General features: G+C 32.5%; 3 protein-coding genes and 1 pseudogene across 3 annotated transcripts; 2 read left to right on the top strand and 2 right to left on the bottom strand.

Moving 5' to 3' along the window:
* The first annotated feature begins 2,562 nt into the window (after window positions 1-2,562).
* LOC101264052 (uncharacterized) lies at window positions 2,563-3,447 on the top strand. Its single transcript, NM_001365486.1, has one exon. It carries the CDS (start codon window positions 2,785-2,787, stop codon window positions 3,247-3,249), a length of 465 nt encoding a protein of 154 aa, NP_001352415.1. The 5' UTR covers window positions 2,563-2,784; the 3' UTR covers window positions 3,250-3,447.
* Window positions 3,448-5,580: 2,133 nt separating this feature from the next.
* On the bottom strand, window positions 5,581-11,854 carry LOC101261357 (protein CIA1-like; annotated as a pseudogene).
* A 2,918-nt stretch (window positions 11,855-14,772) lies between these two features.
* On the top strand, window positions 14,773-19,601 carry LOC101261651 (APO protein 3, mitochondrial). Its single transcript, XM_004246844.5, has 3 exons — window positions 14,773-17,531; window positions 18,124-18,554; window positions 18,861-19,601. Exons 1-3 carry the CDS (start codon window positions 17,170-17,172, stop codon window positions 19,268-19,270), a joined length of 1,203 nt encoding a protein of 400 aa, XP_004246892.1. The 5' UTR covers window positions 14,773-17,169; the 3' UTR covers window positions 19,271-19,601.
* A 25-nt stretch (window positions 19,602-19,626) lies between these two features.
* Window positions 19,627-24,703, bottom strand: AFRR (monodehydroascorbate reductase). Its single transcript, NM_001331188.1, has 10 exons — window positions 24,620-24,703; window positions 23,277-23,348; window positions 22,687-22,738; window positions 22,242-22,322; window positions 21,993-22,111; window positions 21,687-21,906; window positions 21,431-21,549; window positions 21,221-21,346; window positions 20,646-20,786; window positions 19,627-20,195 (listed from the first exon to the last, which is right to left on the bottom strand). Exons 1-10 carry the CDS (start codon window positions 24,668-24,670, stop codon window positions 19,875-19,877), a joined length of 1,302 nt encoding a protein of 433 aa, NP_001318117.1. The 5' UTR covers window positions 24,671-24,703; the 3' UTR covers window positions 19,627-19,874.
* Between the last annotated feature and the right edge of the window lie 2,404 nt (window positions 24,704-27,107).

Here is a 27,107-nt window from a genome sequence, read left to right as displayed (position 1 = left end):
AATATATTTTTAGAAGATCGATGAGATGACATAAATGAAAAAGGTAAAAACAACAAATATATTCTCGAATTATCGTAAATGATACACAGATATCTCACGTCATACTTTTTGGGGAACTGATGCCATTGTCGTCAAAAAACTAGAGCATATATATACCATTTATACTAATGGACATATACGTGTCATAATCTTATCCATCAGTCCGACAGATAAGATTACACCACATATCCCTATTTAATCTTTCATTAGTAAAGGATATATATGTTCCCATTTTTGAACGGCAGTGACACCAATATCCCAAAAATATGACGGAAGATATGAACATACCATTTATAATAATTCGGGATATATTTGTTCAGTGCCCCAAAGAAAAATTGAAGATCTTTATAAAATTGTTTATGTCTAGTTAAATTGTAATTAGTCATAGAAAATGATTTTATTATAAAAAGATAAGAAATTCAGGTTTGATTTACTATTAGTTGGTAGAATTTATTTCAGAAAAAAAACATCATTTTTTATCCTATAATAGCTCATCTTCAAAATACTTATTAATTAAGCCAATAATAGTTTTTTTTTTACACTATTTTATACGAATCAATGTAAAAGAAGAGTGAATTTTTTTAATTAAAAAAATATCTTCTCATTAAATAATTGATACAACTACCACACGATCAACACTAATAGGTGTGAATCACACACCATTTTACGAAATAGATTTAAAATTTAAATTTTAATATAATCTATATTAAAAGATTATAAATATTAAATTTATAAAATAATTTATTTGTATTTAATATTTATTGATTTATAAATTTTTATTTTATGTTAAAAATATTATAATTAAATAAATTTAATATGATAAAATTATATTCGTAATTTATTCTAGATATGACCAATAAACTTAGAAATAATTCTATTCCGTACCCCACCCTCCACACACAACAAAAATCAATGTCAACCTCACAATCCTTCAAAAACCCATTGGCCAAAATCTAGTGAATTTTTACTTATACATTTATGTTTTGCGTCGAAAATATTTAATTTTATGAATTGACATGGCAAAGTTACATGTACGTTTGAGTCCCCTATATCAAATTCTATAATTTCATTGGCCAAAAGACTTAGAAACAACTCAATATATTCCTCAGCGTCACTCAAAAATCAATGTCAACTTCACCATACTCTAATTTTTTTTAAATTTAATTTGATATATTTTACTCATAATTAAATTTATGTTTCATATAAACATATTGAATTCATATAAATCTATTCCACATCAAATTGTAGTTCATTCATAAAAAAACATAAAAATAATTTACTTCTCCACCCTTTACCTCCATATCGAAAAATTAATATCAGACTTCACAATCCTCCAAAAATCTATGAATCAAGTTTAATAAACATTTACGCATGAATTCACATTTCATGTTTAAAGTACATATGAATATGATGTTGTGAAATTGCATTCAATTCTGAATCTCCGATATCATCATCGACAAAAGAAAAAACATAGAAATAATTTTACTTCTCCACCCCCAACTCCCATATCAAAAAATTAATATCAGACTTCACAATTCTCCAATAATCTATTAATCAAGTTTATTTACACATAAATTTACATTTCATGTATAAAATACTTAGTAATTCATATGAATATGATGTTGTAAAGTTACATTCATCTCTAAATCTCCAATATCAAATTCTATATTTTTATTGGTCAAAAACTATAGTTATTATTTAACTTTATTCTCCACTCAAATCAAGAATCTACAAGGCACTAAGAACGCCTTTGTTGACACCTCTACCCTACATTCACTCAAAAATCAATGTCAACCTCAGAATCCTCCAAAAATCCACTAACCAATTAATGTATGCCTCTTGGTTGTTTAATAAGAGGCCTATCTTTGTCCATTCTCTTTTTTGGTAATAGTATATTTTTTAAATTAAGAAAAAAAAAAAAACTTTGAAGTTAACCACACAAATTTGAACAATCAAAATCTCCACACAGAAGACACGTTTTATTCTTACTTGCCATAAAAAAAATAACACATATTTTATGGTCATAAATCATAATTAGGGAAAATGCGCAACTACTCCTAACCTATGTCTGAAATTCTAGAGATATATTTACTTAATGAACTTATTTTTATAAATATTTTTATTCCTTTTCGGTCTACGTGACACTAACTTGAAAAAAAAAATCAACACGCACTGAGCCCACAAGACAATGTCACGTAGACGGAAAAGGGATGAAAAATTATTTATAAAATAAGTTCAGGGGTAATAGAACCTTAATATAGTATAAGCATGTATCTGAGATTTCGAGCATAGATTGGAGGTACTTTCATTTTCTCTCATAATTATAAATTTCGTCTTCGAATTCTGAATATGAAATTATTTTTGATAAATTAAATTTTAATATAAATATCAAATATGAAATGATTTTTTTATTCCATTACAAATCCTTGCCCCTTTCCCCTACACACAATATTAATTACAAATCTTTGCCCCTTTTCCCCCACACAAAATATTAATACTAATAAGTTAATTCCCTCATATTGCATTCTTCTCCCAACACAAGAATATATTCTCTCTTACACTATAGTTTTAGAGACACCAAAATAAAACCATCATTTCTCCCTTCAACAACACTCCCTCTTGGCTAGCTCCAATACTATAGTTTGTGGAGACTAGCCAAACCACACACACAAAAAAATCTTCCTTCTACAATTTGCTTCAAATTCATTCAATATCAACAATAACAAATTCAACGACACGTTCATTATGACGAACGAACGTGAAAATCCATCATTTTTTTCTATACATCCCTCAAGACGCCCCGACCCTAACAATGACAAGGCCGAATCAACAAGGCCTAATAATTTACTAGTCAAGAAAAATAACGTCACGATTAAACGTGATCAAGAAAAATTCAACAATACAGAAATTACGTCAGACATGATCAACGTGCACGTGGGACATGTTGGCGCGCATAACGAGGGCGGACCGATGAGGACAGATGATAGTGGACGTGAAAGATTGAAGAGACATAGAATTGAAGTGGCAGGACATGTATGGATACCAGAAATTTGGGGACAAGAAGAATTACTCAAAGATTGGATTGATTGTAGTGCATTTGATTCAAAATTGAATAATAATAATAATATAATGTCAGCTAGGGCTGCTTTGGTTGAAGAAAGAAGAAGAAATAATTCATCTTGCAGATTGAGAATTGAAAATAGCTATTGAAATTATGCACCAAAAAAAAAAAAAAAGATGAGTTTTAATTTTTATTTTATTTTTTTGGTTTTTTTTCTTCTTCTCTTTAATTGAACTGTTTTATTATTTTTATCATAATAATTGTGTGTTTCCATGTTAATACATTGAAGAAATACATATGTTTATGGTTGGGATGATAGCACTTATGGTCCCTCGATTATACGTAAATTCTTATTTCGATTTAGGTAGAAATATGTTGTTTTTTGAATTGTTACTTTTGGAATTTTATTACCGTCGAATATGAAATAATAGTATAAAATTAACAATGTTAAAATTAGTAATTATGGTTAATTTGTGGATATCTATGAGGAAATGATAAAAGTATGTAATTTTTATTAATTGAAAGTTTAATATACTTAATTGGGTATTAGCACGACTAAAATTAAAACTTATCGATAGTATTAGTATATATACATATATATTCCTTTTTTCTAAAAAAAATAAAAATTGGGGATTGGGGGTTCCGCGATAATGATAAATTTACGATTAGCCACTTTCCGCTCATGTAATTAAAATATAATTTTTATTTGTTACATTTGAAATTTTATAACTATGATTATTTTTCAAAAATAATGTCGAAAAATGATGAGAAAACTCTATTCTTACTCAATATAAGGATCTATTTTATTGTATGTAAAAATTCATATGAAATCGCCTTTTCAATTCCTATAATTGAAAAATAGTTACTATCATGAAAATAATTCCTTGATATTGCTATTGAATTGGACTTATAAAATGTGAAATAAAATAATAACCATTTTTCCTATTATAAAGTTGAAAAGTGACTAGTCCACACTATTGCAACCTTATATATTTATAACTTAATTGAAAGATTATAACTTATTCAATTTTTGATTAAAAATCACATCGATATATTAATAAACGTCTTCTTTTTTTTTCACATGTACCCTAATTTTTCCAAAGGAAGGAAAATGATTTTTTTTTTCTTTTTCAAAGTCAAAACAAGGAAAAAAAAATAGGGATTGGAGTTAACCTTTGGAAAATTATATATTACGTAGATATGTCAAATCTTTTTCTATACATATACTATATGTTGAATTTCTTGAATTTGTCGCAAATTCAAAGTATTTTATTTTCAAAAATAAAACTTTTCGATATGAATTTGAAATCGGCTCAAAACTAGGTGCAAACGCCCATGGAAAGCCAAAATAAGAAGGTAAGAAAAAGCCATAACAGATTTTCAACATGTAACATAGATCACATAATGTGGGGTGGGATGGGGGTGGGGGTGGGGGTGGGGGTGGGGCGGTTGAGAGATGCATCCATCAATGCTTAAGTCCAACTTGTTATACAACATGCATGCATAAGAATATATCATACAGTAATAATGAACCCACCAAAAAAAAGATGGTCCCAGCTTTAATAAGTTCTTTACAAATTTGCAATTTATTCTTTTTAGTTTAATGGTAAAAACCACATTGAACTATCTGATTTTTTGCGAGTTTCACACTTTAATTATTGGTCGTTTTCTAGTGAATTATCACCATATTTTGTATTAAAACACATTTAATTATCAGTTATCAGCTGACAGCTATGATTCAACTTTGAGTGTACATAAGTAGACATTTAAATTTATATAAAATTGAACAAAAAACACATTCGTCCTACATGACACCCTACATGGCAATTTTGTATTTTACGTGGCGTCTTACATGTATTATGTCATGTAGGACACGTGTGTCTACGTACTTGTTCAATTATATACAAGTTTAATGTCTACTTGTGCACACTCAAAGTTGGAAGACATAGTTAACAGTTGAAGCCAAGTTAAGAGTCATGTTTATGTATTATGCATTCATTTTTTTACATGAACTATCACCATCATTTTAGTAGAAAAAGAAACAACAATAGTAGAGATGTGTTTTCATACATAGATAGTGATAGTTCAAATATAAAAAACGAGTAAAACTCGCGAAAATTAAATCATTGCTCATGTGTGTTTTTAACTATTATGTCTTTCATTTAGTTCTCTAGTACAATTCGTAGTAGTGATATTACTAAATATGAATTGGAGTGCCTATAAGAAGGGGGGAAGGGATAGTAGTCATAAGGCTCAAAATTACTGTGAATTAGGGGCGGGTATAACTCAGTTATGATGAGTTGAGAAATCCACAATACGTATATACAACCAAATGTGAATACAGTAGCATATATAAGTAGTGAATTCGGAGGATAGCATGAATCACCAAAACTCATAAACTTCAAATCTTGAGTACTTGTTTGCTGTGAATTATGGTTCTTAGAGCTACATCATTGATAAAAATATTGAAGCAGAAATGATGGTATCAACTTTGCACATATATTCTCTTATTTTTCTTATATAATATATAATAATGATATATATCACTAAGGAATGTGGTGGATAGCTAGAGTCCCTCTACCCTTGAGCAAAGGTCTCATATTCGAGAAAAAAAAAATTCTGGAAGTTTGAGGCTTCAACATGCTCAAAGTTAATATAACAACATATATTTTTTACTAGTATCATCTATGGCATTGTGGCTAGCAGGCCAGAGACAAACAAACTCCCATATCTTCACCGTTCCATCATCACTGGCGGACGCCAAACGCCTTTTATCCTGCAAGGTATTGATATAAGAAATTAAACACATTGAGAAATTTATTTGACCAAAGAGAATATTCTATTCAATTTTGTTAGTGAAGAAAAAAAAAGCTTGAATAAAAGAATAGGATTTAATCAAGACAGATACCGATCAAACCAAAGGTAATAAGCATAATATAGTGAATTCAACCATCCTAATCTTCGATAAGAAATAACAATACTGAATATCTGAGTATAAAACAGAAGACAAACATTTCGTTCCTTGAAAAACCATACAACAATCATGGCAAATTTGTAGAATCAAACATAACAACATTAGTCAGATCTGACACATCTTATCACCTATATATGTTGCACAGACTTCCAAAATTTCGCGAGTGTATGTCGGATCGTCCAAAACCTATGCATTTTTGGAGGATGATCATCCAAAAGTTATACATTCTTTTGGAGGATGCGACACACGTACGAGAATATTTTTGGATAATTCGAACAAAGTAGTTTATTACATGTATGTCAACAGAAGCTGAGGTCAACAAATATTCATTTTTAAGTCCAACCCTAAGAACCTTAAAGGTCGGCCTCATTAAACGTAAATTCTGAATTGCCTCTGATCGGTAAAACGCTCAGACGTTTCCAGATGATCTCAGCTTCTGCTCAAAGCTAAAGCATCTTTGTAGCATACTAATTGCAGAGTTTAAAGTAATGACAGATGAACAAGTAAATGTCAAACTCCTATCACTATAATATACCGGTGACTTACCCCAGAGTGCCATTTTACAGAATTTATGTTCGTTTCATGAGCCTTCTCCTTCTTCAAAAGTTGTTTGAATGGAAGTCCATCAACCTGTCATCAGACATAGTGTTATCAAAAGCAAAAAACACAAAAAAGCTCTAAGTTCCACTAGGGCTTTAAGCGAAAAGTGCAAATAAATCGTGGACTTAAATGAAAAAAGGCTCATAGAGAAGAAAAAAATACAAATATATATGTTTAGTCCAAGAGTGATAATCAAAAGCATGAATGACACATATACTAATAAAGAAATTCAAATAAAAATTACGATGAAGTGAAATATCAATTATTTACTGTTGCCTCTTTAGAGGACGCTCGTTGATAAATATTCAAGTTGAGAGAGATTTGGTGAGAAGAACAAAATCAGAACAAAGAACTGTCCTAAAGCCAGGGGAGAATGCAGCTTTAAGTTCCTTTGAACTAAAAGTTTTTTTGAAGTGGAGCATAAATTTATGTGTAAATGTCTATCAAAATTGCAATTACTAGTAAATATGAAGCCATAAATTTAAAACAAATGGGTTACATTGCTGAACGTTAAAGGTTGAAACCATAGAGCTTAAATCCTAAACTGGCCTCTGTCCTAAACAGTTAATTCTGCATGTCAAGGCTGAGGTAGTTTGTGTGTATCTCAACTAATCCACGGGCGCAGCATGTCTAGTATGATAGACAGGCAGCAAAGATAATTCTGCATGTCAAGGCCGGAGACGACAGGCCCACACCTAGTGGCAAAGAAGAACACCCCAGCTTCTTCCAGCTCCCGCAAGAAATTTGGGTTGATAGGAGGAGAGTTCTGGAGTACGGAGCTCAAAACTTGATCGTAAGATCAGTGTATATTGAAGAAGCTATATAATTGATTACTAATAGTACTAGTTTGGAAAGGCTCATTGGAATTGATCCGCTAGGGGAATAACATTATACACAACATAATAAGCACCTGACTTACAAAACTGTATAAGGGATATAGAAGGTTTTCCAATACCTCATTGTCCTTATTCTCGATAAATATATGTATAGCGTCATCAGCTCCTGCACTAGCAAATATTTTTGGGTCCTGTTCTTCCTCCTCAGGTACCCAACGGAGTGATTCCCTAACATATTAGAATAAACAGGGTTAGCCTGTAGGAATAGCTATAACATACCCAATAAAAAGAGATCAAACATGAAATCTAGACAGTCAACCAAGCTATGAATCATGCAAAATAGACCGTAAATCTTAAACTGCCCCTCCCCCCAATTACACACTTTGTAGAAAAGTAAAAACTGTCTAGATAAAAGTAATATTAAGGAGTGCAAATAGAAAAAAAAAAAGCATGTATTAGTTATAGATATAGAGTAGCTACCTCAACCAGTCAAATGCAAAGATTTTCGTATCATGATGTCCAGGTAGAGTGCAAACTTGTGACCTAACAAGCACAAAAAGGAGATGGTAGCAAATCAGGAATTGGAAAACATCGTAATTTGAGCAATATATACCCATTGTAGCCCCACAAAGCGGAGACTTGGGAGCTTAGAGTGTATCCAAACCTTACCCCTACCTCAAAGATAGAGAGGTCGTTTCCAATTGACCCTCAGCTCGGGAAACATGGTTACTGCTGAGAACTATTATAGCAAAGATAATTGACTAAATCCATGGACTATATCACACAAAAATCGGCAATAAACATCCATTTTCAAGGTCAAATGAACCCCGAGGCAGGTAAACCCCATTTTGCCGATTTTTGTGTACTATAGTATACAAATTTTTGGTGATTCGAAATTATGACGTCTTTTTTGCCCAAATACTTTGTGGACGTCCGTTAAGACGTTATCTATGGAGTCGGTTGGCCCTGACGGCCTAAACGATCCATTTTGAAGGTCAAACAAGCCCAAGAGCTAGTTATCCCCTCATTTTGCCAATTTTTGTGTGCTATAGTCCATGATATTTTTTGGTGATCCAGAATTCTGACATTTTCTCGCCCTAATTTTTTGTCAACGTCCATAATGACGTTAGCTATGGAGCCAGTTGGCCCTGACGGTCAAAACGACCCATTTTGAAGGTCAAACGAGCTCCGGAGCAAGTAAACCCCCATTTTGCCAATTTTTGTATGTTATAGTCCATGAGTTTCATATAAGTGTTCGTGGAGAAGTATTTCTGTAAGATTACCAATACCTGCACCCTCTTTTCTACTGGAAAAAATGAAAATATGTGCATTCAGATGCAAAGGCTTCTTATTCCACAACAACGAAAAACCCTTTTCACTCTTTCATATACTAGGGATTTCGGAGCGCCACCGTTCATATCTCGGAACCAAGGTTGGACGCGCCCTGATAATCCTGAAAAACCTTTGATTGCTTGGAGGCATCTGGAGGCTAACATTGACCAAGGGGATAAACATGGATGGCTTCTTAGTGGTTCTAGTGGTTGCAAACATTTGAGTGAGCTAACTTCATAGAATAATTATGGAGAACAGACAATTCCCCAGGATTCCAAATACGACTTGGATTGAACCTTCTGCCCCAGGGTTGGGGTGGGAGGGTGGAAATCAACCATTTTGCCTTGCCTCCCAGTTCTCATGTGCGCGTGTGGCCAATCTTCTTTTTTACTCTTTACTAGTCCACTAGAAGGGTTATTGTTAATAGACTAATAGAGCGAAAAAAAGAAAAAGCTCCTCACAATCAATGAGGGACACTCTCTCATAGGATCGCATAAATCAAATTAATAGAATCCTATTATGCTTATGAAAATAAGGATAAGACCGAGCTTACCAAAGTTCTATAGAATCATGATCACAATCCCATATCTTGACGGTAAGGTCATCACTGCAAATTAGAGAATTCAATGTAAAATCCGTTAAGTAGTGACAACAACAACTGTCCTATTTAAGATACACCCTCGACTTAAGAGTGTACATTTTAAAACAAATTCAGCAGAGAGAAAGTCATACCTGCAAGATACAATTCTACTTGCATGTTAACTAAAACAGAGAGACAGCACAGCAGAAGTATCTTCTCTGAAAGTTCAACCATGTAGCGGTGTAAGCTCCCAAACAATCTTAAATAACGTTACTGATAGCCTTCTTGGCCAAGCTTTCAAAATCAACTTATTCTTGAAAAAAGCGAAACACTTCACAGAAAAAGTTTTTTTCCAAATGAATTTAGATAATCTCTAGAACTAAAATCCGACCTATGACTGTTACATGAAGGTTCCAAATAATCACACAATGGAAGGTTTTTCAGGATATACGATATACTTGTAAAGTATCTAGATATAACTAAATGAAAAATATACTGCCAAATAATAATTTTTACCTGTCGGACTCGCCCAAAGTTTTAATACAAGGCCAATCACCACTGTCATAACTTGTCTCTTTCCAAACCTAAAGTTTTCGAGCACCACTAGAGATTAGATAATATCACTGATGAAAAGCATGCTAAACTCTTTATAAGAAAATAATACATGCACACACAGAGAGAATGTGCAGTATAACCTCTCAAATATACCTTAATGTTGTTATCACTACTAACGGACAATAACTCATTAACAGCATTCCATTGAACAATCTTAACATCTGCGGTATGTCCTTGTAACACTGAAGCACAATCAAACTCATCTCCAGGCAAAGCTTCCCATATCCAAATTGACTTATCACCTCCACATGTCGCAAGTAGTAGCCCTCGCATATCCCACGAAACACTCCTCACTTCATTCTCATGACCCTGGACATTATCCACATAATGAAAATAAGAAAGCAGACAGGATTTCGTCAATAAGGTAACACATTCCCTTATCACAAAGTCATTGTACCTTTAAAGTGTAGATACGCTCATAGGCATGATCACCAACATTTTTCCAAATGGCAGTGGTGGCATCAGAGCAACCTGCTGCCAACAAGTTCAATTCCCGTGACCAGGAACACGATCTAACAGTAGATGATTCCTCCAAAACAGCCTGCAAAATTTCCTTCTAAGAGTTATGAGAGCTCTTTTTTATGTACATGTTCAAATATTCATTGTGCTAGAGAAGGAACTTAAAGGAAAACAAATGGGGTTAATTAAATGCATATATAAGCTAAAAAGTATGTATGTCAATTTGACTAGCTTATAAGTTTAATAAGACACCTTCTTGCTAGAAATTTGTTAAATGGAACTCGACATAACTCAACCCCAAAATCTAACTCATAAGGGGCGATTACTCAAGTATTGATATAGACAAATCACTAGTCCAATTTCCAACAACTATGGGACGTTAACTTTAACACCCCTCTTCACACCTCGGTCCAACTGGTGCACCCAAATAAAAATGCACCTAGCTATGATATCATGATAAATGGACCTTAGCCGCCAATTCGATCCTGAAAATTAGCTCATCGGGAAGAATTTCCCACGTCCATATAAACATATCACATTCCCATTCTCCGAACAATGTACGACTCTAACCCAATTCTAACAAAAGAACAACTTATCAACATTTCTTTTTATCACAACTACTATTAACAATTTCAAAACTTCTATTTCAAACACATAACTATTTATTTATAACATCAGTTTCACCACTTAAAAAATGTTTTTCAACACTTGAAACTCTATCAGCTATTTACAATCAGCTAAGCCAAATGATAAAAATTGAGAAAATGAAAAAAAAAATCAAACCTTACACACGAAAAAGCCAGATAAGTTCTCTTCCCAGATCCGTATGGTTTTATCATCACTCCAGGATGCCATTACTGCCAGAAAACCCGATACGCCGGTGTCCACCTTCCAAGCTATGCCCAAAACTTTTCCGAGCTTTTGAATCTCTTTCAGTTCAAAATCGTCGTAGCTGAAGTTCTTCATGGCGGCGGAATTGTGGCGGCGAAGTGACTCTGCTGCTCAATATAAATGGGGGAATTTGATCAGATTTTGGTGATTTTTTGAGTGCGAATTGTACAGTGAGCTGAGAAAAGAGTACTTATACGTTACTTAAGTGGGCCTATTAAGTTAGTTACTTAGTTTATGAACTGACACTTAGACCCCTATAGTTTTTAAATAAAAGTTTCAGTTGATTACAGATTTCACCCAATTTGTCATTTCTTTTTTTTTTTTAGTCCATCTCTACTTCAATTTGTCGGATTAAAATGGGATAAGTTAATAAATGAGCGATTTATTGACCCGTCAAGAAGTTATCGAGATTGTAATGAACGAAAAATGAGAGTCAAAAAATTTTCCTTGATTGTTGATTGTTTTCTTATATTTTTAATATACTTAATAAAACTATTTTTTTATTATGATAAATGCTCCATCCAAAAATAGTTTTTCATAGTACTAAAAATAGTTGTTGACTTGTCCAATTTAAAAATTAAGAGATAATTTAACTTTTGCTTCTATTTTATCCTTGTTATTAAGTACTCATTTATTATTGCACATATTTTTCAAATTATTAAATTTGATAAAGTCAAAGAATAATATAATAATATTACTCCGCAGACAACTATTGTTGGATAACAAAAGAAAAAGTATATAACATGTATTAAATTATATCTTGTAATATTATGATTTGTGTATATCTATTTGTACACATTCAATCTAGTTTGATATATTTAATGATGCAAACTTTATTTTACATTATATCTCGTATAAAACAAACTGGTTTATGCATAAAGAAATACTCCCTATCTTTGTTTTTAGTTGTCATGATTTTTTTTTCGGAATCAGATTATAAGAACTCTGACTAATATTTTACAATGTATTTTTTTTGTCATTTCGATAGGTAAGAAATTAAATTTATAGTACTTTTCGTATAGTTATTTAATATATAAATTTTTTGTTCAAAATATCGAATTAATATAATTTAATTTAACTTTAAAAATAAGTCAAATTGACTTTTCAAAAATACAACATAACAATTAAAAGTGGACAAAAAAAAAAGTGTATGACTAAAAGTAGGTACAATATATAAATGTGTTTTTAAACTTGGCCTATTTATGTTGAAATAAGGGCTTTGCCTTAGGCCCCCAAATTTCGGGGGGCCCAACTTTTTGTCAAGAATAAGTTATGCGTTAGAAATTTTATAGAAAAAAAATTGGTTAGTTATGATAAAAAAGTATAATTTTTTTAAAATACATTATTTTATCCTCTTTAACCTCTTTTGTACTTTGTAAGAAATAAAAAATTAATAGTGAAAAATATTGAAAAAAGTGAATTATTATTTCTCTTAAAATTTTAGTTTCAAGCATTAATACAAGTATGTTAAAATGAAGTATACCAAGTCATCCACTTCTTGAGTCAAATTTTATGATTTTAACTCTTATCTTTATTTAATAGTTGTCAACTTATTACTTATAGCATTATGTTAACAATACATATAATAATGACCTCATTGAATTGATGTTTTTGAATGTTGAGTTAATAAAATCTTACCAAAAATTAATAACTCAAAAAAAAATAATATTATACACCGATAGTTTTCATCTAAATAGTGTACTTGTAAGAACAATAAATTTTGTATAAATGCGTATATAAAAATTATTTATATTTTAGACCGCGAATTGAATTAATTTCGCTTTAAGTTCTCAATTACATTGAACCGCCCCTGATCAAGACCCATTTTGTGTTTTTTGCTTTTGATAACACTGATCTGGTGACAGTTTGGCACATGAAACAAACGTAAATTCTGTGAAATGGCACTTTGGGGTAAGTTACCGGAATACCACAGTGATAGAATTTTACATTTACTTGTTCATCTGTCATTGCCTTCAACTTAGCAATTAGTATGCTGCAAAGATGCTTTAAGCTCTGATCAGTAGCTGAGATCATTTGTAAGCTTCTGAGCGCGTTACTGATTAGAGGTGAATTAAGGATTTAAATTTTATGTGTTTGATCTTTAAGGTTCTTAGCATTGAAACTTGAAATGAATATTTGTTAACCTCAATTATTATTGACATATGTGTAATAAGTCAAGTTGCTTGAACCATCCAAAAATAAAAGTTTGTAAAATTTTATGTGTTCGATCTTTAAGGTTCTTAGCATTGAAACTTGAAATGAATATTTGTTAACCTCAATTATTATTGACAGATGTGTAATAAATCAAGTTGCTTGAACCATCCAAAAATAAAAGTTTGTAGCACCCTCCAAAAAATAAGGGTGGCTCAATGCCTTCAAAGATGAGGCATATGCCCTAGGCCCCCAATATCGAAGGGCCTAATTTTTTTGGTAATAATAAAAATTATCTTAAGTTTTTTGTAACAAAAAAAAATAAAGAATGTTTTAATTTGTTTTGAAACATTAAAGAATGTTTCTTTTTTATGGATCGATTTTTAAATTTAACTTCCACATGACATGTTTAAGACAACAAGATTAAAAAATATTTTGATATATATATACATATATATATATATCTTTAGTCTAAGATTATAAAAGAGTTTTTAAATTTTTTTTTTATTTAAAAGAAAGAAAAAATAATAATTAGAATTTAGGCCTCCAACTTATTTTGGCTTTTGACCACTAATTAGCTTGAGCCATTGCTTTCAACTTTGGGTAAAGTGTTTGCTGTGAATTCTTACATCATTGATAAATAATTTTGAAAGCGGAAATGATAAAATTGCATATTTGTTTTCTTGTTGTGCAAGTATAATGTGTAATAATAATATTTAAGGAATTATACGTTTATTTTCTTGTTTTGCAAGTATAATATGTAATAATAATATTTAAGAATTGTGACGGATAGATAGAGGCATCTAACCCTTAAGCAGAGGTCTCGAATTCGAGAAGAATAAAAAGATAGTTTTCCAGAAGTTTGAGGCTTCAACATGCTCAAAATAACTATAACAACATACATTGTTTTCGAATATCAACTGTGGAACTATGAGACCAGCAGGCCAAGGGCAAACAAACTCTCATATCTTCACTATTCCATCATCACTAGCGGATGTCAAACGCTTTTTATCTGCAAGGTATTGATAGAAGAATAATGTGAAGTCGTTAAATCACACGGGGTCTTAGATATATGTATTAGAATATTTGAGATATAATCATGTGGGAGTTTATATAAAGTTGAATCTAAATCCGCTGATGTGGCACCACCACAAACTAAGAAACTCACTTATTTATTTTTGTCAAATGCCAAAAACACGGCAAAAACTAATCTCCTTCCTAATTTTCATTTTCTTTCACACTTTCGTACTTTGAACACTATCACTATTAAACATTAAAGAAATGTTTATCCCAAACTACCGAATACTATGTTGGGTTGATACTGAAAGGTTGCTTATGGGAAATTTTGTCCTTCACTTAGTAGGAGGATAATGCTAAGTTACGTGATAGCTCGCGAGAATTCAACTTTGCTAGTGAATTTGATATCGTCTCGAAGAGATCTTTGTCCTCTAATATCAACATTGTATCGCTAAGTCAAATTCTTTTATTGGTTCGCCTTAAAAAAAGAAACTTACTTTAATCTCTGTGGTTTTCCTATTCTAACTGATGCAGGTGGACACCTACTATATTAAATTTCATTGTCTTAAGTCGTGTTTTAAAGACATAATACATATATTGGACCCTAAACTTGACTTCAAATTTTAATTTTGACCTCCAACTTTTATAATGCACAAACAAACATTTTAATTGTCCAACTTTTAAATAAATAAACACATGACACAATACACGTAGGACAAAAAATGACATGTAGGACATGCGTATCTATTTGTTCAACTTTATATAAGTTTAAGTATTTACTTGTGCACTCCCAAAATTGAAGAGCATAAATATGATTCAATGTCAAGTTAAAGGGCATATTTATATATTATGCCTTTAAGAAAACACTATGTTTTTAGTTCATGATTACTCAAAGAGATATAATTTTTGTCTACTTAAAATAGAACAAATGTATATATTGGGTCTTTGCTTTTTGCCGGACCGTAAATTCATGAACATCGTTATGCTATTCCTAAGTTGCTTAAATGAGTACTTCTAGGGAAGGTGTTCATAAATTGTCACACTTTTACAAGGATCCCAATAATTTTCCGTTACATTTAACGTATTGCAATTTTTTCTATGTTCTATTTATTGTTGTATTTTTATCTACTACTTCGTTTTGTGTTACTTGAACATGGCAAAAAACCTTTTCAGACAGGGATAAAATAAGTTTCTGCTCTATCCTCGCCATTCCAATGTCTTTTGCCTAGGAAATTATTGCAATCAATGATGGATGAATATAAATAAAATGATTTGCTGAGACATTATTTAATCCAAAGGAGTATATGTTGTTTGATCAAATTAAAAAAGATGTGATTTGTTATGTTCATTAAATTTGTCAACTACACAACAAATTCAATAAGATGCACAACACTTGGATTTTGGATTAGGTATGAAGAGACCTTGCATACAAGGGCAGACCCCCTCAGCAAAAAATTATGTTGTATATTTAATATGTTTTTAAGAATTTTTATGTTAATATATTGATTTTGAACCTCCTGTATATAAAATTAGGGGTTGGCTTAGCGGTTTTGGGGTTCAAACCACTAATTTTTTTTTCAAACCCCCTTAATGAAAATCTTGAATCCGCCACTGCTTGCATAGGATAAAAAATACTCAAATTGATGAACCAAATGTTATTAACTCTTCGTGAAAAGATAAACATAGGGAATGAAATCAAATATTCTTAGACAAATCAGTGTACTCCCTTAAAAGCACAAATATTACTAATGATCCTAGGTAGGCTAATTGATGTAGTGCATCACTGTGCGAAGCGCGGACAACTTTCCTAGTTTATTTATAACATCAGATTCAGCACTTTAAAATGTTCTTATTAGTTTCACATTATATCTCGTATAATAATAATGACATAGATTTAGCATAAAGTAATACATGCATTATTTTAATAGGTATAATAGTATATAAATGTGTCATTTAACTTCACTAATTTTGTACATTGTTCAACTTAAATTCATATAAAATTAAATAAGTAGATAAACACGTTTTACTTGACATAAACAAATCAATTTCTTACGTGACAATTCGCGTGAAATTCACTTAAAACGTCACATATGACATATATGTCTATTTATGCATAATTAAATTCAAAAACAAATATATTAGTTAATGTCAAGCTAAACAATACATTTATCCATTATTATATTATGCCTATTTAATATTGTCAAACAAACTTCCATATAGTCATGAGTGATTTAAAATTAATTTTCTACCTCTAATTAAGGTGCAAATAGATGCTACTAAAATTGAATTTTTCTTTTCTTTTTTGGTACTTTTGCAACTTGTATTTCTTCATTTCCTCTCTTCTTTGCATCTTCAGAATTTCTACTCTTTGCTGCAATTTTATTTGTGTTTTATTTTTGAAGGTGAATTTGACGTAATTGGTAAAGTTATTGATGTCGTAAATTTAGCATAGCCTCGTGAGATCAAAATTCATGTGCGAAGCTTAGTGCACCGGGCTACCCTCTCAAAAGACCATCCGCACACCAAATGTTTGTTATAATGCCTAGCTGACGAAATTTCAAAATAAAACTTTTCAGAGAACTTTCAGTATTTCAAACATCTGTAGCTTCTCAGAATGATTCATAGGCGAGTTACATCAGTCTTAAATCTTGGTGGGAATGCGATATTATCGACTGTGAAGGAGCTGGGCAATGTTGGTCCATTGTATTCAACTGTATCAGCCATGGAAACTCTACCAAGAAAGCTGAAAAAGGCTGAAAAAAAACCATGGGTGACGAGTGTTAACGAGCTTAAGCGGAGAGCAAGATTTGAAAAGCAAGAGAGAAGGGTGGTACGTGAAGTTGCACTGCGGCCACCGGAAAATGGGCTATTAGTTGAGAAGTTAATCCCTGTTGCTCATCGTGTGTTAGCTTCAAGAGCTCAGTTGTTAGCTTGTGTTTCGAGGATTTCGGAGGAAATTCCTATTTATTTCTGCAGGTAAGATTCATTTGTGTATCCAAAAGTTGCTCGGACTCTTCAAAATTGTTGTCATATCGGTTTTGGATACACTTATTCAACACACATCCGTTGACAATTTTGACGAGTTGAGCAACGCATCTATGCAAACTTTGTTGCAATTAATCATATGTGAAAGAATAAAATGGTCAAAAAACACACCTGAACTATCACGTTTTTACTAGTTTCACACTCCAATTATAATATTCTTGCCATGTTATACACTTGTACATCTATAGTTCTATAACAAGTTTTCAACTTTAAATTCTTTATTTCAAGTTGAAGTTTGAAATAATGAATTAAATTGTTAAGTAAACATTGATTTGCAAATAATAGATCAAGTTAAGTTGGAATAATGAAATAATTAGTGCAGACAAATGTAAGTATTGGAATGAATTAGACTTGACTAGAACACAACAGATATCGAAGATTCATATGGCTAACTCCTGCTGATTTGGAGTCGAGGCCTTTTTAATTGATGGAAGATTGACTATCTAGCAACTCATTATGAAATTCAACTTTTTCAATCGTCGAGCAATCAGGTCTGTGTTGTGATTTTTGTTCTTTTGTGCAGCTTATGTACCGAAGTTCATGTTGGTCATCCACCACATAAGATCAGAACTTGCGATGTTAGCGGCAGTCAGAAGAACAAAGAGCATACATGGCAAAGAGGGGGCGTAGATCATGTATTACCTGTTGTACAATCTTTTCATCTCTATGACAGGTTAGGAAGAGCTGTTTCACATAACGAGCGACTTGAAGTTGATCGCATCCCAGCCCTTGTAGAATTGTGCATTCAGGCTGGTGTGGACTTACCTGAGTACCCAACCCGAAGAAGGAAGTTCCCCATTTACCGGGTTGCTGGAAAACTCATAGATTTTGAGAAGAGGTTTCCCAAGGATGATTTGTTCGGGAAGGACGTAGAAACTTTTAGGTCTAGGGAAACTATTAAGAAGCACATCGGAGATGGAAATTATTTGAATTTACCCTACGATGACATAAAAGGTTTGTCTTTATGTTACTACAATGTTTTCACTTATAATTATTAGTCATTTTTCAATGTGCATTTTCCTATTAAAATACATCAATTTCCTCTCTAGAGCTTCAAGCTATGTTGCTCAGAGTTTCCAAAATTGTTGCCGCACCTGTGTCGACCTCTCCAAAATGCACTACTTTTACAGTATCCGACACGGACCCGTCGACATTTTTGAAGAGTCTAAGCATCATAGACTTAAAAGTATGTTAAAGAATTATTACTTATGGTATGACGAAATTTCTAGTTTGATTTTCTACTACTTATCACTTCTCCAGGATTCGCTATGCGAGGAATGGAAGCTTGGGAGACTATGCGTACTGGAGCCATACAGCTCATGAAAACTTATGGCGTTCAAACATGTGGATATTGTCCTGAGTTGCAAGTCGGGCCAAAGGGGCATAGGGTTAGGCAATGTCAAGCCTTCAAGCACCAGATGAGGGATGGACAACATGCTTGGCAAGAGGCAACAATAGATGATCTTCTCTCCACTGTATATGTTTGGCATGTCCAAAACCCGCATGCTGGTGACGTTTTGGTTGATTCTATGAAAAGGTATTACGGAAAGTTACCTGCAGTCGTTGAACTGTTTAGTCAAGTTGGAGCACAGGTCGGAGATGATTACTATCACATGATGAGAGATGATGTTGTAGTTCCTGGACGAGATGAAGAAAAGTTAGTTGTATAAAGCTCTGAAATGCTGCCAACATATTGGCAGAGTAGAATCAACATTAGACCGAAGACATTGTTTGCTTGGTTTGATTTCTGCTAGTGAGGATAAACCCAAGACTGTATCGTTGCCAGAGCTCGTTTGTTGTTAGGGTAAATCTATGCAGTTTCTGGCAATTGAAACTTCAACTTCATGTTGAGATACAACCAACTTTTCTTGCCTTTAAAATTAGGACAATGTATAGAAGGTACTATTATTAGGAAAAGTAACAATAGTTTCATATCGACCTTTAAGATGTTTTAAATGCATGTCATTGTGCATCTATAAAAGCATGTCATTAAGGATAAAATGTGCATAACCAAAGTGTGCGCTAATCCAAGTAAATAGATGCTCATATTTTCACAAACCACATTGCTTCTAACATTCATTATTTACAGAGATGTCACACTTTAAGGTATGAATATATATGCCTTACAGGGTGATCTTCTGCAACTAAACTCAGATGAAGAAACATCATATTTAAACCAATCAAACAGCCATGAAAAATGTCAAACAATTACAACATTGTAAATAAGGCAGAAACTTCAAAGAGCTGTTTTAAAATCCAAAGTAGGTATAAAAATTAGATCTTTGAGGCAAAACTGATGCCCTCCTGTGCCAATTGATCCAAGGTAGCAGGGGGTTGAACCTTTGCAACCTTAGCAATTGCCTTGTTCTCTTCAGGTGACCCACTCTCGAGGAATGCACCAACGATCTTTCCATCTTTGATCCAGTATTGTCCAAACTTGTGAGTTGCAGAGTTGGGATCAGCGTCCCCAAAGAGCACTGTTTCACCCACATTATCACCGTAGAATTGCCAAGACAAATCGAAGGCGCGGGAATAGAAGTATGGAAGGTAGTCATATTCATCGACAGACTTCCCTTGCTCACTGGCAAATATTGCCTGCACCAGCAACAATGTAACATTAACATTTTTACTTCATAAGAAGATGTGGAGTATGAGAATTTGTAACTACATTTGACCGAGTTGATTGACAGAGTAGAAAGACACTAGCAAACTGCAGAAAGCTATTCTAATAAGTCACACAGTGGAAGCAAAAGATAACCTGTGTGCTGTGTGAGTGTAATTTAACGTTGCATTGTTACAAATTTGTACTCATGCCAGGACAATAAACAATCAGTAGGCATGTAGAATGGAGATAGTTTTCAGTATTTGAACACCCTAATCTGCATGTGTAGTGTGGTTCAAATATCCAGTTTATATCATGACTCATGAGAGCAATCACGGTTGACCAAGTAAAGAATCAACATATTATAAGCAGGATGACGATATAAAACTTTCATATAAAACTTCCATATCAACTCTGGATAGCGTCAGGGAGCTGTCACATACCTTGACAGCCTGCTCAGCAGATTTGCGAGAATGATCAACATGTTCAACTCTTCTAATCTCATTGTACATTTTCAAAGGAAAAGTGGCAACATCACCCACAGCATATACATCAGGTACACTTGTTTTGAAGAACGCATCTGTCTGCAAAAAAAAGCCTTGGTGTAAGTACAGGAATAGTGTCATTTTGAATGGAACATGACATAATCCATTGTAATTCTGATACATAGGAGAAACAGCTTATAGCTTGACAGGAACACAGTTTTAGTTCAACATGGAAACTATAAAACAAGTTCATTGATTTCCACTATTTGATGCAATTTCTTATGTGCAAAATTAGCTCATTTCTTTGTATTGACTAAAGTAGCACCACAATTTCCGGAATACATTGATCTGTTCCTTCAACAAATCATCCCAGTTGCTCTCCTCTATTTTCGAAGCTTATACTGAACTATTTAATTTGTTTTGGTACATTATACTGCAAATTCAAAGGTTTAACCATGAAAATGACAAAATTATCAAAAAGCACGCAAGCCAGAACTTATTAAAAGGATGAGTACTGAACAGTGAGTGCACACCTTAATTCCACCCTTCTCCTCTTCAACTTGCCCTTTGAATAGAGTTGTGAGTGGTCTTGCTCCGACTCCTACGACTACTATGTCAGCTTCCAAAACTCTGCCATCTTTGAGTTTGACTTCCTTCACCTGCAAATTCAAAACAAGAATGCTGTGAGGTAATGCTCTAAAGCTCAACCAGATTTCTCAAAATGGTAGAGTCTAGAGAAAAACCTCTCCATTTGGATGGGTATCAAACCCAACAGCCACTGTACCCTTGATAATATTGACTCCCTTGTTTTTATAATAACCTTCATAGAACGCAGCTATGCCCTCTGTGAAAAGCCGAGGCACTGGAAAATCATAAGGATTACAGTAAGATAACAATACAATTAAGCAGGACAATATATTCTCCATAACAGACTACCATGAAACAGTGTAACATTTCATGTTATGCATGCAGTGTGCAAACTAAACGCAATTTACTTACTGCACCATGGTTCTGGGTAAACCATATTGACTTCAATGTTGTTCAGTCTCAGTACAGCACTAAGCTCGAGACCGATGTACCCTCCCCCAACAACAACAGCTTTACCATTTTTCTTAGCTTTTAATGCTTCCACAAGTTGATCAGCATCATCGATTTCTCTCAAGTAAAAGATATTCTTGGAATCAGCACCTTGTACACCAAAATCTGACAACTTCAAAACCTGAATAGACACAAACAATAAATTAATCTAATGACCAAAGAAAATTTTTAAATTAAACAACACAACCACGTTTCCAAGAGACTCACGGTGGATCCTGTTGCAATAACAAGTGTTTGATATTTAAAAGATTCCCCAGCTGCACTAACAAGAGTCTTTGAAGCAAGATCTGCTTTCACTATTTCAGTACTCAGGATCAACGAAATGCCTACAAGATGAGACCAGATGATTCATAAGAGATGTGTCTTCAACCAGATATACCACCATATGTAAAGTTAACAGAAGTCATGCATGGCCATATGTCTGCAAATAATTGCTTAAACACAGAGACTATTTACCTTTCTCTGCATACCACTCAGGAAGCTGTCTCTCTCCTCCACTTCCAACACACACATGAAATCCTGGGAGTCTAGCAGCTCCTGGTAGATCAACGGATATGTGTTAGGGAAAAGATTTTATGATACCAGGTCAATTTCAAATGTTTAAAAAGTACAGCAGCTTTTTGACTTGGCAATTTGTGACAAAACTACATGAGATGACATTCTGTAAAATAAATCATGCTCAAATTGTTTTTCTTTTTTCATTTTTTTTCTTTGCTAGTAGGACAAGCAATGATCTTTCTACAAGAAAAGTTGAGATATATTTTCAAATGTGTCTGCAAGGACTTTAACTACAAATAAAGATGATATGCATTTTCCATAATAAGACTTTTATTCAAGTCCACATCCACATTACCACTTACGGAAGTCAAAATTAACTATCCAAGGAAAAAAGAAGACTTGCCTTCAGGAAAAAGGTATGCCTTGCTAAGTGCAGGACGTTCATAAGGAGCCACCTGAGGTAGAAAAAAACTTTTTAGCAATCAGATCAAATCTAACATTATTTTCCTGAAAGAAGGAAAGATTGTTAGATGTAAAACAGGAAAGAATGGACATAAGAGTAGATAAGTTGCAAAAAAAAATCAACCAAAGAGAGAGAAAGATAGGCATAGCCTAACACACTAGGGACAACAGAGGTGTGATCAGAACTCGTTTTGGGAAGATTAGTACAAATTTACAAGCAAATCGTAGAGTACCAAGACACTTTTCCTATCCAAATAGACAAGAATATATCAAAGGGAATTTAACAATATTAGCTAAGGAATCATGAATGTACTTTCAGGAAATTTACAAGTATTAGCTGATGAAAAATTAGCTTATAACATCAACCACAGAACTTAGAGATTCTTATATAACTCTAGAGACCAATGATACAATATTTACAGAAAACAAAACAAATGATCCCTTTTCCAAAATGAAGTCCACACAAGCAGAAATGCAACTAGTATCTAATATTAAATTAGTGAAGGCAAGAAAGCAGTACAAAATACTTACTGCCTCTTTGGAAATAATAGCCAGTTCCCCAGGCTTAACTCCCTGTTTGGCAAATTCTCTAGCAGCATACCCCTGCAAATGCAACCAAACTTGTTAAATTCATTTACGAACACGAATTCAAAAAAGTTGAATGCATAAACAAGAAGATTTGTTCCTACAAGATTTCAGAAACAAAACTATAATCCTTTATTTCAGCTAGTTCCTAATAAATCTTTTTCCACATCCTAGGGAAAGAGGTAAACGTAGCCTCTTTGTCAATACCACGGAAAAACGAAACGTACAGTTACAGTAAATACAAAAAGGAATCTTCTATACAAACAAAGAAATAATTCGTGGGCAGAAGTAGCAATACATATCTCTACTAGAATCCTAATCATTAGTTATCCCAAATAAGAGGAATGACAAATTAGGGAACTTATATGCCAGTTACAATATTCTAATGAAAGATTTAGAGTTCATTACCCAACCATTCGAAGATATCTACAATTTCTAAGCCAAAGGACAAAATAGAGGAGACTGGGATACTTTAACTCATCAAATCACATTAAATTTTGTGTCAACTGGTTATAACCATCCAAAGTAAATAGCAATAAGTATGCCATGATCTCTTCCTCCCAATATCTCAACTAGACAACTAGTAGGTTCTACATTTTCAAATCACTTCGTACTCAAACCCTCCAAACTCCATTTCTAAATGACTCATTTCAACAATTAAGCCAAAACAATGAAGGGATATAAGCTTACCTACAACAATACTCTAGCTATCACTCTCCAAAATCTAACAACTGAAATGAAGAATAAAGTAACACAAACACACACACACACAAGGATGTATACGAGCACGTGTATCCGTCTCAATATATCACTTCGTATTGAAAGCATCTCTGATCTAACTCCATTCCTAAGCAAATCAACCATTCCACAGCAGATTGAAACACTAAATGGAAATAATTCTCGCTTTCAAACTCCATAATCTAACAGTTGACTATCAAAATATTAAGTAAAACTAAAAATACATGAATTTACGTTTGTACAGAACCGTGCACCACACTGTCTCTCTCAGTTATCCTTAAAAAAATAACTTCTATATCTTAATATTTATCAGTGTGTATATGTACAGATGCAGGAACCGAAACGCCATTTCACTATGCTAACTTTCAGATCTATTGTAAACTATACATCACATCGAATAATTCTCACCGGAAAATCATCAAAAAAAAAAAAAACTAGAACACGAATTCCGCAATTCCGAACTCAAATCAAACATGTAAGCTAAGAAACTAAAGTCTATTGAACAAAAAAATCATAAATAAAGCTAAATTTGACGATCGGTAAATACTCACAGCAGAAACACCGCCACCGACGATCACATACTTGAATGATTTCTCCGCCATTGATGAACTTTCACAGTGAAAATAGTTAGAGCTTTTTTGGTGAAGATTAAAAAAAAAAAAGTTTTGTTATGAGAAATGATGAATGTGGACTTATATTTATAATGGATATAAATTTTTGATTGGCTAAAATAGGAAGATAATAAGACGAGTAAGGTCGTCAATTATGAACGTACACGTGGCACGTTATATGCCGATTGATTTGCTGACTGTACAGTTGCCACGACAGTTATATTAAAGAGAAGATAAAGTCAAATTGGGAATGTAATTTATTACATAACAATAATAATAGTATTAATTTTATTTTATAATATACAATTAAAGAATTTTTTTCTTAATACAAGATATTAATGGCAATAAAATGAATATTTTTTCGAATAAAACGTGATAACCTTTAATAAATTAACAATAAAGTCTTGTTCTTACCTATCTTTAATTCTCAATTTATTAATCATTAATTATATAGTTGGTGCAATTTCATAAATAGAGTTTAAGGAAGATAAAATGTATACAGACATAGACATGTACACTCATTTTTCGATAAATTATTAGTAATAGTTTATTTCTATAAATTAAAATAAAGTAAACAAGTGGGAATTATTTATTTATATTGGTCTTGAAGTGGGAATTTAAATTATGAGAAGTGATCTTTTCTTCTTCTTTTTTTCTTTTTTTAAGTTAATTACTTTGTGGGTTTGTTTTAAATTCAATGAGGTTTGACACTTGTCTTTTAGTACTTAATTATTTTTTTTAAGAAAAGTCATAATCATTGACGTCATTGCTGAGACAAAACAATTGTACTATAAAGGAAATAGCCAAGTGTGAAAAGTATATTTTTTTTCTTTTAATTTTGGGAGAGGAATGTGAAAGGTATCTTGGTCAAATATCAACAAATTAAATATTAAAATCAAATTAACAAATTAATTAACTATTTTCTTTTAAGAAACTTCGAAAGTTCAAATCCATTTTGCTGCAAAAAATATTAAAATAATATTTCAAGTTTTGAACATTGAGAGAGATGTTTATTTATTTTTGATATTGTCGGAGGTTAAATTGAAGATTGAAAAAATTGACAAGTAATGATTTAGTTACGTTGAGGTTCCTGGTCGTTAAAAAGTCTGAATCATTTTGTTGAATAAACTAGAAGTGAATTAACGTATCGATTGAATGTGTAAAGTGTCCATCAGTGCATCTCAATATATAATCCTCCACAGTAAAAGTAGAATCCAAATTTGAAGTTTATGGACTCTAACAACGATCTAAAATTAATTTACAATAATAATTGAATTTATAGTATAATATCAATAGATTTCCAAGGGGTAAACACAAGTTATAGTGTGGATTCGGTCCCATTCCAAGACCTAAGAGTGAATTGGATCCAATTTTATCTAGCAATCGATCAAATAATATTCACTCATTTCATATTATTTTTTTAATTAAATTTTATATAACGTACTTTTAAATTAATCGAATCAACAAAGTATCAAAATAATCGAATAACAAAATTAAAAAATAAAGGGAAAAAGTATGATCAAGTGTGAAAGGTATAAATGATATTGTAACCTACTACCAAATCCTCATAAATGTATGACCATTGACATAACTAGAAAGGTCAAAAACAAAAGTTTGACCAGGAAATTTTCAGAAGAATATGAATATCTTTATCACTATGATATAAGCATAAACAATACAATATAATCTAATTCAAGTGGTTTGCTAATTTTGCAGCAGTTTTCATGTTGTACTAATTAGACAGGTTAAATTATGGATGGAATTAATAAAATAATTGATTTTGATCTTGAATTTTTAAAAGAATTTTGTGGGAAGAGGCATCTTTATAATTATTGTGTTGTGCTTTGCAATTGAATAATCATGAAATTATTATTTCACCCTCATATTACTATAATATAGTATAAATTAAGGGAAAAATACGCGGATAAGCGAATTTATACTATTTAATTGCTCATCATAGCTATAGTTTTCTATAATTATCACTCGCGACTAACATCATACATTAATTACGTGGGCTAACTTCGAGTTTGTATAATAAATAAATATGTATAATATACAATTTTTTAGCGTATATACATATACAATTCACCTCTCTTCCACTCTCTGTCCTCTCTCGCTCGCCTCTCTCCTTCCTCTCTCAATCTCGCTCGCCTCTCTCCTCCCTCTCCCAATCTCGCTTGTCATTTATACAAATATATATGTATAATATATAGTTATACACAATTATATACATATACAATTCACCTCTCTACCAGTCTCGCTCGCCTCTCTCCTCCCTCTGTCAATCTCTCTTGCCATATATACAATTACATATGTATAATGTACAATTATCTAACCAATATACATATACACTTCACCTTTCTCCACTCTTTTCCCCATATCTCTCGCCTCTCTCCTCCTCTCCCAGTCTCGCTCGTCTCTCTCCTCC

Source organism: Solanum lycopersicum, chromosome 9, assembly GCF_036512215.1.
Source record: "Solanum lycopersicum chromosome 9, SLM_r2.1".
NCBI lineage: Eukaryota > Viridiplantae > Streptophyta > Magnoliopsida > Solanales > Solanaceae > Solanum > Solanum lycopersicum.
This window is presented reverse-complemented; position numbering and strand designations above follow the sequence as displayed.